The sequence below is a fragment of the Charadrius vociferus genome, unplaced genomic scaffold (genome assembly GCF_000708025.1).
Source record: "Charadrius vociferus isolate BGI_N301 unplaced genomic scaffold, ASM70802v2 scaffold650, whole genome shotgun sequence".
Lineage (NCBI taxonomy): Eukaryota > Metazoa > Chordata > Aves > Charadriiformes > Charadriidae > Charadrius > Charadrius vociferus.
Genome location: NW_009646736.1, coordinates 2,670,330 through 2,684,362, shown reverse-complemented (window position 1 = coordinate 2,684,362; position 14,033 = coordinate 2,670,330). Strand labels below are relative to the sequence as shown.

The window sequence follows — 14,033 nt, the reverse complement described above, 5'->3', positions numbered from 1 at the left end:
GAGCTCCTGGTTACCCTGAGAGCCCAAGTTCAGGGCTCATCATTCCCACATAACTAAATGCCGACAGCCTTGGGAAAACTGTTCCTCTGAAAAGCAAGATGGGAAACCAAATTGCCATGGATCCAGACCCAGGACCTGTTTAGACCTGCTGAAGATGTCCGTGCCCAGCGCTGCTGGAGGAGCACGGCGGGTGCCCCCCCGGCACCACCAGCCACCCAAACTCTGCCTTCCTTCGGTGGTACCGCCTTCACCCGAGTCAACAGCTTATCGCTGTCACACACCGACAGCTTCCACACCTGCCCCAACAAAGTCCACGCTGGCCAGCTCTTATTTATATTGTCTAAATTAAAGTTCTATAGGCTCAAAAGAGGTGTGGATGCATTTTACATCCAAACACCCTGAAAAAAATAACCAGGAAAAAAAATATTCTGAGCATGCCGAATAGCAAGCAGAAACTGTAAGTATTTTTTTTCCAGGTCTCTACCTTACTTCTGAAATACCACACCAAAATAACGCTTTCAACCCTGAAGGGGCTTAGAGATTTAAAAAAAAAAAAACCCACAAGCTGAGCTTTCACCTCTTGAGCCAAGATGTGCAGTAAATTTAAAGTACATTTTGGGGCTGGTTCATGGGAAGTTATTTTTCATCTCCACACTTCCTGGTTGAAGTAGGGAGAGTCACAGGCATCAAAGCCTCGGCTGTGCAGATTCAAGAGCGTTTACTTCAAATTGCTGGAGAAGGGAAGCAAAGACACCAGGGTGCCTTCAGCACTCACCCAGCACCTTGCTCAGAGGTTTCAGGCAGTTATTTCCCTTGTCTATCCGTAAAGAGAAAGGTAAAGCCTACATATATACTGTGAATCCTCAGAGGAAAGGCACCTTGAAAGCGCAACGTGATGCTCAAAACTTCTAAAGCACCTGGATGCGAGCACAGCCAGCGCTTCCCAGAGCCATGCAGCTAAACAGAAAAGCAGGAGCAGCTGGTTTGGGGGACCCAGGAGTGCAGAAGACATCCCAGGGCACCAAGTCCACTCCTCTGCTGCTGCTGAAATAAACTGTCTTCATAATTTTTCTTATTGTCCTTCGCCCTTCTAGAGCTATTTCACAACCTCTGGCTTCAACTTAATTTATTTATGACTGCCTTATGCACGTTGTTTCTTGTGACTGTGCTTTCATTTTAAGAAGCTCCTTCCTTCCCCTGGTGTTTACAGCCAGCCCCATTCTTTCCCGACTTCATTTTGTTAGGGACTTATCTAAGCTTTCAGTCTCTGCTCAGGAAATATCCTGTTCCCTAATCATCCCTGGCCCCGCTCCAGTTCCAGTTTATCTTTCTCAAATGCGGGTGACTGGCTCTGCATAAACTATGACAGAGGAGATGGCGGGAAGACCTTGTAAACAGCATTAACGCTGCTTTAATTTTTAAGGGAAGAAACTCCCCCAACTCATCCTGGGACCCCGACTCTGTCATTTCCAACCTGCAGCAGAAACCCACAGGTTTAGGTCCCCGACAGCACAAAGTGAAGTACCACACTCGGCACCGCTTCTGTTTCTCCACGGAGGTGGCCGAGACAGACCGGCACCGCTTCCAGCACCACGGATGCTGGTTCCTGCTCACAGCGGGCTCACCAGCGCATAAGCCGCCCAGCTGAGCTTGCCATAACGTTCATACGTAGCCTGCGCAGGCATTTTTAGCCATTTCACAATTACATATAATTAAAATGTTTTTAAAACTACAGATTGTCACGGGTCTGCGTATTTAAAGCAGCTCTCCTTTTCAGTATAAAACGCAACTCTAGAACTCCCAAAGTCAATGACTAATATTAATAATTGTAATATCACATGCTCAACTACTCTACTTACACCAGCCTAGATCTGGCCAGTGCTCCCATGGCCTCCTTGCAAGGTGAAGGCAAGGCAAGTCTGCAGGAAGGCATGCGAGGAGCTCTAAAGAGTCATTTTTTGAGCAATATGCAAACCCAGAAGGCAGCGACTACCAATTATCATCTTCCGTGGCACGTTTCCAGAAGCAGTAGGTGTACTGCTGGCCAAAACCCAAATCTAATTATACAGTGTCCACCTACTTCTAAATTTCATCTGCAAGTTATTTTTCATGTTCTCTTTATAAAATGTATTGACTAGGGTTACTGGCACAGAACAACCGACGCCTTCTGTCCAAGACCGCATGCATTTGAAGTGTATGACCCAATTCAAATTGTTTTTATTATTTCTCATTATATTATTTGGACAAAAGACAGAATATTATTAACCAAAAGTGTTCCCTGTAAAGAAACAAAGCTAGATATCACATCCAAGTTTTTACCAAGCTTCAATTTCTTAAATCAATGCAGATGGACAGCTAAACCTCCAGGGTCTGCCATCTACCAGAGATGCTTCCTACCTCCCTGCTTTGTTCTAAAATGGTCTTATTTGGGGAGCAAAGATCTGATCAATACCGAGAGGAGCAATGGCAGTGACAAAACAACAGCCATTCCCAGACTGAAGTGCTTGGTTACCTACTGCTTTTCAGTGCCAGAATGGAAATACATTACTCTCAATACCCCAAACCGCATTTGTGAAGGCTGAAGCTATGCTGAAGCCAGTTAATTTGAGAATGCTCTGGTGTTAACAAAAATCAATGCTTTTAAGTCTCAGCCTTCAACAAAGAATCTGATTATTTTTCCCCCCTCAAGTGACTGCAGAAGCATCTTGTTTATTTCACTGCAGCCTGCAGTCCCTTTCCTATCAGATTGATACTGATTTCAACTGAGGCAGAACTATATGAACAGGTTATGCAGAAGAGATTGGGGTGGGAGAAAGACCTCCTAAAATGAAAAAGAAGGATCCTTAAAAATACCGTGAGACATTGGAAAGGAAGTGTTTTCCCCACCGTTTTGCGTAAACCCTATCAAAAGCCGCTCAGTCACTTATTAGGCTGAAAAAAATAAGTCAGTGCAAGACATAAGGGAGACAGCTAATGCCACTTGCCTCCTCTGTCGGCGTCACAATGCCTCTGCTTCCTTGAACACGTGAGTTACACATATGAGTAATGTTGGCTTTTTTTGTTTGAAGGGATTTTGTTTGTTTGAAGGGTTATTCCTACTCTTAATTATTCACTTGCTGCAGTTACAGAATTAACAACTACACATATAAATAAGTCACAGAAATACTTACAGACCAAATAATTATCATCCTTCTAGACACAGAGTAATCCACGTTCCAGTAGATAAATGGAAGGAAAGTGATATAAAAAATCTCTTCACCCAAAGCAGCTGAAAACTTGAATAAGTAGTAGTAGAAGTAGTTCTTCACAATGTACTTCTGCGCAGAACCCTGGAAATGAGAGGATTTTAGAAAGTTTTAGTGAATTAGCAAATTATATCAGACATTTAAGATACAACTGTTACAGTTCCCAGCCCTTAAACCAAATAATTTGTTGGAACAAGTGTCAAGAAATGAAGTTCAATGTTTTAATAATAAAATGAAGACTACAGTGATAGCTCGACTACATTCCCTGCAGATAAGAAACCTATTTAAACTAATTAAGGGTAACAGTCACATTGACAAAGATTTTTCACGAGACTGGATCAGTCTTTCCTCCAGGGAAACCAAGTATATTTAAGAAAGGGTACCAATGTGTTAATTTTGAAGTTTCTACATCTGTACATAAAGAGAGCCACCATTGCTTTCACTGGAAATATGTTTTGAGATGAAAAAGGTAAACCGCAATTACTGAACCATTTAATTTAAAACTTGCCTCATGATAGCAGGCTCAGTAGTCACCGCTGCATGAGTAGATCCGGGGGAAGCAGGCAGAGAGAAGAGCTGCCTCTGTCACCACCAAATTTTCACTCCAATATCTTAAAGTAACAAGAACCAGGTTGTCTTTTTAAACATTACCAGCCAATATATTGCAAACAGCATCAGGTGACGCTGTTTAGGACTTAATTTTATTAAGCTACAGGTTTCACTGCTCTCTGGATTGGGCAGCCAGATGATTGCATTAGACATACCCACCACCTAACAGACTCGTTTTCTCTCTTCTGGGCTGCACCCAACCCGCCGGAGCTGGGAAGCCACACGACAGCATACATTATTAAGGCCATGACTTTGGTCACTTGTGGCGAGCGAGGTTTGCTGTTGCTGCCATTTGGGATTAGCACATCGCTAAGAAGCCTCCCACCCTGTTAGCAGGAGCAACGTGCAAGTGAATCGCATTTTACATGAACACCTCTACACCTCAGGAAAAAGGAGATATATATGAAGAGAGTTTTTGATTTGGGGGCAGAAGCAAAGGAGCTAATCTAGTCTCCCGCTATCTCCCCAAAAAGAAAAAAAATAAAATATGGAAGTTGGCTGTGTAAATGCCAGATGAAAGAACTTCCTAAAGAGGAGAGCTGAGAAGGGATCATGAAGGTTTCAGCACAGACACACTAAGTTAAGATATAGCTTTGACCTAAGTTCCTAAAACTCTTCTAAGAGGAAAACTATTATGCTTGGGCTTGACTGTGTAACTAATCTACCAGAGAGTAATTCTCAACCTATGTGCTAGTGAGAAAATGTAAAAATCATCTAAGAGTCTAGACATGCAATGGTGACTCATTGTAAAAGCCATTAGAAGTTCCAGTCCCTTAATCTGCTTTCAGTATGAAGATGAGGCAAACTGCACGAAGACAACAAAAACAAAATGGAAAGAAGTTGCATCCATTCATCTATCACAGGAAGAAAAAAAAAAACCCAACTTATTTAAATTGATTTTTGCATCAATAAAGAGAAAAGATGAGTCAACGCTTTTGAAGCACTAGGGTCGCAGGAGTGTTCCCCATGTATTAGTAATAGAGGTCACAGATCAGTTACTGGCATCCCTCTAAGGTAATTCAGCAGCGTGCTAAGGCTGGCCCAATGACAGAGCAATCAGTCTAAGTGCTTCGAGTCTCATACGCCACTTAGAAATCACCCCCAGTGCAATTAGCAACTCTGATGCTTCTGTCTGAGATCCTGAAACCCTATTTGGTCACACTTACATGGCCCCAAAGAAAGCTCTCTTCTGGCAATGCTAATTCCTCAATTAAGCATCAATCTCCAATGTATTAGGAATTATGTGCTCGTGTGCTTTAGATCAAAAATGATCAGACATATCCCTAAGGTAACTCTTCTATACTTGGAACCTCATGGGATGAGGGATAAAACTCTCTAATTCCAGTAATCTGTTTTGTGGGGGAAAAAAAAATAATAATTTTTCAGGTTCTAAAAGAAATCTGGAGTTAAAAAAAAATATTTCTGGGCAGTAGGTAGGGCCAAGTCCTTCTGTGTGAGTTTTAAAGCCTTTCTTTTTCTTTCTTCTTTTCCTTTTCTACCAGAAATCACTCCCCACTTGTTTGGGGTTTTTCGTTCGTTTGTTTAACACTACCTTTTTGTTTGTGTTTTTAAACACTACAGCAGCAGTTGTGGCCAGCCCAACATGTGAGGCAGGGGACAGGCAGGTCACACCTGTGATACATAATGGTAACAGCCACATGTTGGCCATTCAAGGTGCCACACAGTCGCTCCACTTGATTTTAGGTAGTGTACAGTAATAATAATAATAAATAAAAAAAAAAAGCAATGTTTTAATTCATTGTGATTGTAAAGCACTGTAAATACAGAAAGTCCACCCCATGCACCTTTGCACCCTGGGCGGTGAGAGGTCTAGGTTGGGTTGCAGGAGTTAGCTCACATTTACTAGTTATACCCATTATTGCTGCAGAAAGAATAGACTGCTGTGCTTCGTGAAGTACCTTCCCTTTTTATTCCTATTCTAACCCCAGGGCAAGAAAAAGCCATCATAATTATTTGCGTGAACATTTAGCGTCTTCTAACACTCTCAGAAGTTTATTCAATCTCTACTTTTAAATAACTCTGATCTTTAGAGTTTTTTATATTTAGTGTACTGAAGTGACCCGACGCCTTCCATGATCTCTGAAGCACTTTCAGTGAGTCAGCCCCTCCATCCACCTCCATTACTATTCGGTCTGGACCAGAGAAGTTTTAATGGGCAGTAATTAAAGCTGTAGAGAAAGTCAGAATTTTAAGAACATTTCAGAAGCAAGGTGTTAAGAAGCCACGACATTTGCAGGCACAGAAGACAGGTAATTTCACACAAATGACCCTTCTCATCAGCTGGAAAATATCTACTTTGAAAAAACTTAACTGCTCAAATTACAAGAGACTCACACATTCATGTAAGTCTCCATAAAATAAAAACTCACCTGAAGTATTGGCACAGAAAATGGCTACTGTAAGCCACCCTAATGCCACAATCTCCACATGCTGGTCACGGCTGTGTCACCCACGCCAGGCTCTGCCCCACGCACGCTCGGGGCTCACGGCACCCAGCCTGCCTCCCCCGCCGCGCCAGCATCCCCAACACCCCCCTGGGGAGCGGGAATGACAGGGTCTGCGGAGCAGATCAAACCACCACCACAGGGACTTTCGGGAGACACTAACGCAATGACACAGCATAGCAGGAATCCATAATTTTAGGCAGTACATACATGAAGAATATTTGGCCTTTATAGCTCAAGTAAAGGAACGGCAGCTGAATCACTGATGTAATAGATTTAAAAATGTATTTTTAGGCAGAGACATACCCCCAACAAAACCAAAAAAAAAAAAAAAGCTGCGTTAAGATACCACTCCTTCCAATTCCTGTAGGATCTCTCTCGTCAGAGCACAAAACAGGCACCAGCTCTCCCTGCCCTGTCTCTAGGGACAAGCTTTGCAGCATCAGACATCGAAGGCTCAGAGCCTGACCCAGAGTTACCATTAACCAACATTTTGTTCTCAGCTTTCAATTACTTCGGCTCTTTCAGAAGACGTGCATGTTTAATTAACGTTCTTGAAGTCCCATGCTTCCCTTCCAACAGAATTGCCTTGCAGAAGATCAGGAATTTCCCTCCCAAAGCCCTAAGTTAATATATTGGGATATTTCTCACTTAAGGGAGGAGGGTTTTTTTATGCTGCAAAAAGACACAAAATTTAGAGAAGCCACCAAAGACCAGGCACAAGAATAAAACACAAAAAATTCCCATCTAGATGCTGCTGTACACTGAGACAATAGAAATCAGACGATGCAGTCCAGCAGTGCAGTACTGAGTGGAGTATAACCGGTGGGGAAAAAAAGCCTTCTGTATTGCAGTATTCTGTATAAGCAGTCAGTTTCATGTCACTTCTATGTTTATGAACTCTACCCAGTTAATAAAACAACCTATCACATCACAACCGAAAATTAGGTATCGGTGATCAGGTTTTGGAAAATAAGAAAAAGCAGAAACCATGTTAATCAAAGGCTTCAGCTCTTCCATCCACCTGCACAGCTAAGCGTCACGCAGTTTCGGAGTTCTCTGAAAATCCAACACGCAGCTGAGAGCAGCCAGTGACATCGCCAGCACCTACGCATCCACCTCTCCTGGGAGCACCAACACTAGAAACTCACTGCTCCAAGATGAAAGACCAGTGTGGCCAGTAAAAAGGGGCTGTGCCCCAGTGGGAGCTTCTGGCCTGGCCACGAATCCCTGGCAGGGAGGGGTTGGGGGGCACAGGAGCAGAGGTGAGGGAGGAGGCAGCAAAGGAGGGATACAGACACACGGAAGCAGCGGCAGATGTCAGCAAGACAGCGGAGGGGAAGGCAGTAGGACACAGAGCCTACAAAATGCACATAAGGAGCCCCAAGGCATGGAAAGCTTATCTAACCAAGCTCATATATATGTGCAGCTTCCCACTCTGTTCAAGCACTTTTAATCAGGCAATTATTTTTTTGTCTTTTTCCCCGCCTCCAGGATGGGATGCAGCCAGTTAACAAGAGTTGTACAGGTTTATATATTGTCCTTGTTATTGGAGAGACCCCTAGAGCTGCCCGAAACCTGAGAAATGTGAGGACGGAGATAAACAAGAAACTCCTCCTTCCACACTATAAAGTTCTGACCGGCTCTGCTATTAGCAGTGAGGGCTTGTTGACTACTACACAAATAGGCAAGGTCCAACTCGCAGCTGTTGTGCACGCATTTATAGTGGCATGCACTAATGGCGTAATGATTAGGGACATGGCCTTGAATCATCGCTTGATGCAGAAGCGAGACAATCTCTGCATGAGAAGTAACAACGTGGGAGCTTCGAGCCGAACAACCGTAATGCTTTCAGTAGTCTCAGGCAAAGAACAAGCGAGGAGTCAAAATCAGGAGGACATCTGGTAGTGTTTCAGTAGTTTCTTAATTAATTCAAAGCACCAAAAAAGGCCATTATGTAAAGCTCTCAGCAAGGTCTTTGAGCAGAGCAGTGCTGCACGGCCAGTGGCACCAGGGATGGCCAGGAGCTGCCAGGCTGAAATGGGTCAGGCTTTGCAGGACCAAAAGCTGGGACCAGTCAAGTGGGAAAAAGGAAAGCTGTGCCTGGGATGCCCACCAGTGCTGTCACCCTGGGCACAGTGCTCACCTAGTCAATGTCGCACCATCCATCACATCTTACATCAGTGCACCTTCACCCAAAGTTTCCCATTCAGTCTGGAAAGGATGGTCAGCCCAGACAGACATGCACACCTACACGGTCAACACACACCCAGCACATCGCAGCTAGGACATGTCCAGGACTTAGTTAAGACACCTTAGTTTACCCCTGAAGATTTCATTTTTTTTTAATCTTCAGATTATTTTCCCTTCCACTCTGATGAGTACTCAGGAGATAGACTGAATTATAGGTTATATTTCTGTATATTGCTCTTGAAGTAAGGTAATTAGCCCTCCTTCCTTCTGCTGAAAGAACACAGGTAGATGTAACAATCTGCCAAGTCATTTAAATATAAAGTGGAATAAAATAAGACTAGAATTTACAGAGCCCTGGCTTCAGCAATTAATAGGAAGAATCAATGAAGGAAAAAATGGATTATGTCATCTTCCTAAAAGAAAGCCTTCTTAATTAAAAGACTTTTTTTTAAAAAAAAAAAAAAAAAGCCCTTAAGTCTCTTTCAGAGACATCGGGGAATGGCTGCCCACGAGGCTGAGACTGCTCGTGAAGGACTGTGCCTGCAGTCAGCTGGAAGGACAGCCCCGTGTCTCCTGACAGACAGCCCAACCCAAGTCTAGCCCAGCTTGTCCACCAAGGAGGGACGGTTTACACTCCCGTCACCCTGACAGAAGTTTGTCTAACCTGTCCTTACTGACACCCATGGTGGAGGCTGCCCCGCTGGCCCCAGGCAATCCCCGCGTGCTTTGCTCTCCCTGACACCTAGCCTGAAACTTTCTCACTGAAATTTAAACCTATGACTATTTTCTTATCTACTGCAGACAAGGGACAAATTGGTTCTTTCCTCTGAAGGCTGACACGGGAGAAGCTTGTTACAAGTGTTCAAAAAGGACATAACTGTCCTCTCTTCCACTGCTTAATCGCCTGGTATTTCTTACAGAAGATATTTAGCATTTTCCAGACACAGCACTTAACACACTTGCCTTGAATTATGGTGCCCAAAGATCAGACATGACACAGCAATGCTAAACGGTCCTGCACAATTTCATTCATTTTGCAGGCTGTTCAGAATAGCATTCCACCACTGAAGCATGCTCAACCTGTGATCTCCTCTTAATTTTTTTTCCTCCATGAAAGCACTACCAAGCCTATTGTTTCCCCTTCTGTAGCTGAATATTTATTACACCTGCTTGTTCAATAGGTATCTGCATCTGTTCAATAAAGTCAGTTTTCAACTATATCTTTGACTTGACAAGACTATTTGATTTCTGTTCTTGTCCTCCAGCCTACCCACAAGCTCCTCCTAAATTCACCTCACAGGCAGTGTGCCTCCCACACCCACATTTCCATCTAGTTACTTCCATGTGGCTATGAAACCTATTCTGAGGAGCCTCTGTACTCATGCCTTTCCATTCAAAGGTGTTCTTCACGGCACTCAAACTCACAGGCCATTCAACTGCATATATTGCTTGCTCAGCAGACACCTGAAGAATTGACATCCATGATTCCTACCAGCTCATACGCTTTGGAACTTGTGCTAGTTGCTAATAAAAACGCAAGATCATCTGACCTTCTACACACAGTGGTCTCATGGTATCAGAACCATGTTTCAGCCCTTTTCTTCCAGTATCATTCAGAGAAACCCAAAGAGGACTACCTTCCACCACGGTCTTCAGACTTGTGAGCAAACATCTATACACACACTCCTGACATGGAGCGTAACGTCTTGTTTTTTATTTCCTTGCACATGCTCTATGGAAAGTTGTCCTTCTCACAGCCATTCCAGTTGCCTGAGTAACTCCTCAGACGTCCAGCTCTTGTGCTTTTGTTTTTAATCACTGATGAGTGTCAACAGCAGTTTCCTGCCAAGAAAGCCACACACCACCAGCCTAAGTAGGGCTGCATGCACCTACTTCTTGCTGAGCTTTAGGAAGGTGGCTCACCTCCTTCATCCTCTCAGCAAGCGACCAGCCCTGCCTTGCCAGCCAGAGGTTAGGCAGGTTGCACACAGCTGTTTCAGGTGCCGCCACCAAAAGTGGTGGGCGAGCTTCCCATGAGCTTCAGCATCCTCCCATGTTCCAGGAAGAACTGGCTGGTTTGTGCAATGAGGAAGTAACAGGGAGAGAGAGAGGCGGGAGAGGGAAGGGCAGAAGGAAAAGGCTTCCTTCCTCCCTGATTTACAGTGGGAGAACAGGTTTGTTTAATTGCATTTTAATTTGTGAGAATTAGATTGCAATTTTGTGAGGTGCACCACGGAGCCTTCACCTGGAAGTGTCTGAGGAAGTCATTTTAAGGATTGGGTAGCTGCAACGTCTGTGGACAGAGGGGGGGGGAAACCTCAGTTAAGAACCAGAGAAAGTAAATTACAGAGGGCTCAGAAGGACGGAGACTCCTGCTTTGAAAAGGAGATAAAAAATTCCTCTGAAACTCAACCATATTTCATATCTCCAAAGGTCAAGTGTTACTAAAAGTGTTTTTGGACAGAAGAAGGATGCGTCACCCAACAACAGTTTTCAAACTGCACAGCATTAGACGGCCACCCTGCCCACACACCAGCTCCCTGAGAGCACCACCATCTTTTTTTTTTTTTTGACTTTCTGCCAAAACACATGAGTCAGAGCATTACTAGGGCCTGTGTGGCGGCTCCATACCCAGGCTGCATCAGAGATCTGGAGAAAGAAAAGTGGGAAGCCCCTCAAATCTGCTTTTCCCCCAGCATGCCTGGGTTTGGGGACCTCCCAGCTGATGGCAGCCTAACCCAGCAGAAGCATACAGGAACAGCCAAATGACCAAGAACGTCAATATTATGTTTCTTTTCTGAGCAAAACACTTATTCTCATCTTAAGATTTGGTCTTTGAAGTTAACTATAGGCTGGAAATTTTACACCATGGATTAGTCATGTATCTCTACCCAGCAGCATCATGAGTCCAGTCAGGCTGCTTCTGCACAAAGATCGTTTCCAAGGCAGAGGTTTATTTCGAGAGGGATGGAGCAGCAAGGCTGCTGGAAGATAAATGGGCAGAGTAACACTATACCATTTCCAGATAACTAATTATTTTTTTAAAAAAAAAAATCTGCTATAATCAGGCAACAGCTCAGAGAGAAGTGACTCTTTACCCAGCAGATAGTTCCAGGATTCAATTCAAAGAGCAGTTCTCTAAGGTAGTGCCGAAAAAGGCTTCAGGTTAACTATCATCGCAAATATGCCAGTCCCAGGTAGATGTGCTCCTGGAAGGCAGAGACCACTGTAAATGAGAAGGGACAAGGTGTTCAAATTGCAGCCATGACTGCAGAGGGGCAAGCTGGGGGACACCTCAGCCACCAGCCAGCCCCTGGGGACCAGAACCGTAGATAAGATGTTCTCAATTCACTCGCTGCCTCCACTATTAGTTGCAATTAGTGCAGGCTGTGCTGATGCCAGCTCTGTTTCCGATGAGGAAACACACAAGGACACCAACGGGTGACCTGATGTCACCAACGAGCACTGTTCAAGCAGATGGCCGGGATCTTTTACGCTGCTAAACGAGTGCGGCTGAAGCGCCCTTGGCACTCCAGCAGCCTCCATGCGCCAGCACAGCTCGGCACAGCGCTGCTGGCACAGCTTGGCAGGTGCTTGCAAGGTTTAACGCTGCAATCAGTGCCGGTTCACTGCTCACCCTGGCACCTCACAGGTAGGCACTGGCATGGCAGCCACCCTGCCGCACGTACCCCCTGCTCCTCCACAGACCCCTCTTTACAGTGTTTTGCTTATTCTGTCCTCTGCTTCGTGCCATACGTCCCGGTTCATGGGCCTCAGAATTGTCAGGGAACAAGTTCCTCGCTGCTAATGCCTCTGAGCCCTTTCCCACGCAAACATTGGGTCTTTCTGGAGCGACTGAGGCGTCTGACACTCTCCTGGAAAATACAGTATCTCAGCGCTCTCCCTTTGCGCAGAGAAATGTCAGCAGGGAACACTGAAGGCGATACACCCAATTAAAGCAGTTAGCATAAGTAAGCAGTTATAATTATGTGAAGCCGAGCTAGCTGCAAAGGGGATAATGATGACCTGCTCTGCTGTTTCAGAATGACCACACAGCTTCGCGCACGCCAGAACCAGCAGGTTCAGGGAACTCCATCAGCTGTAGTTTGCAACTGCCAGTTGTCTTCAAAAGGAAGGATTAAATATACCTTTTTTTTTTTAATCTAGTAATAAATATTCACAAATATAGTAATAAAATAAAATAGTAATAAATTAGCAATATAACCCTATATTAAAGCATTCACATACCTCTAAATCTAGACCACTAGCAGTTTACCTCGGAAAAGTAAGTTACAGGTGCTAACTATACTGAACTGATATGAATCCCTATAAAGCAGGAACTTGAACAGTCATTTTAAATAAAAATCTCATGGTTTAGACAACGCTACCTGTACATTCTAGACCTTGTATTTACCTGCCATAGCAGTCAACAGTCACCTTCTATTGCCCAGGTGACCCATAAATATTCCCTGCAGTGCATATACATGAGGTAAAGTAAAAGAACCGACCGTCCAAAGGAATTTTCCAGGGAGAACAGACTTTCTCTGGCCCCTTGCCCGTTAAACCTACCCGTCTTCTTCAGAGACCCAAAGGAGAAAAATGACAGCAGATGAGCTTTTATTCTTCTGGTTGATATCTGAACTAATGGCCCAAGACATTCAGCAGAATTATAAAACAGTAAGTGGCTCACCTCCAAGTACTGGAATTAATCCTAGGATCCTGACAGCTCCTCACTGCGAGGTCCAGCAGCCTCCAAAAAGATGACTCAGGCTGTGAGCTGGCAAGCGCTGAGTCACGAAGCACCTAATCCTCGGCGTAATGACCGGGGCTCCCTGAGTAGCCCCTCACATGTCCCCTGTACCACCACCCACCCCACCAGCAGGCACCCCACAGCCACACAGGATACCTATTACAATCAGCGAGTGAAGTTTCACAAACTTTTATTAGCATCAGGTGTTTCTGCAGCAGGATTGAGAAGATGACTGGCCACTGGTAACAAACAGCATGGGTCTAGCTTTGCTGCCTGTTCTCCGGAGGGAACACTGGTCTTCTCGCTGAGTAGTGGCAAACCCATCACTAACAGGTCTACACTGGGTTGCCGCACACTACTTGCATCTTGGATGTGGCGGTACTTGTCACCTTCCAAAGCACCATCACGCAGAGGGCTGGCCAAAACCATCCGATGAAAACATCTCATCCATACAATGTCCCTTACCAGCTGCTTTCCACAGGAACCTTAAAACAAAAATCAGACATGTGCAAGACAGGCAAGCCTCCTTGGCCACCATACCGGGTAGGGAAGAGCTGAACACGAAGTACCAGAGCTGTGAGAGTGATGCTGAGGAATGCGAGCCTCCTGCTCAGCCCATCGAAATAAGAAACTGGATCTCATGTTTCTCCAGCTGCAGCTCCAAACTGAGGAACTCCCAAAAGTTCAGCTATATTCTCTAGGAGGTCAAAGCGCCAGCACCTGAGGCAGAAACACCTCGCTGCCCGCTCTCCTAATGGTGCTTGTGGGCTT

At 44.8% G+C, this 14,033-nt stretch overlaps 1 protein-coding gene across 1 annotated transcript in view; it reads right to left on the bottom strand.

Annotated features, from left to right (window-relative positions):
* SGPP2 (sphingosine-1-phosphate phosphatase 2) overlaps positions 1-14,033 on the bottom strand; it is a 32,921-nt gene that overhangs the window by 18,460 nt on the left and 428 nt on the right. Inside the window, exons 2-3 of the mRNA XM_009890213.1 lie at positions 13,617-13,747; positions 3,171-3,329 (exon numbers count right to left, since the gene is read on the bottom strand). Of these exons, the coding sequence (XP_009888515.1) occupies positions 3,171-3,329; positions 13,617-13,747 (290 nt within the window). The remainder of the gene's footprint in view (positions 1-3,170; positions 3,330-13,616; positions 13,748-14,033) is intronic.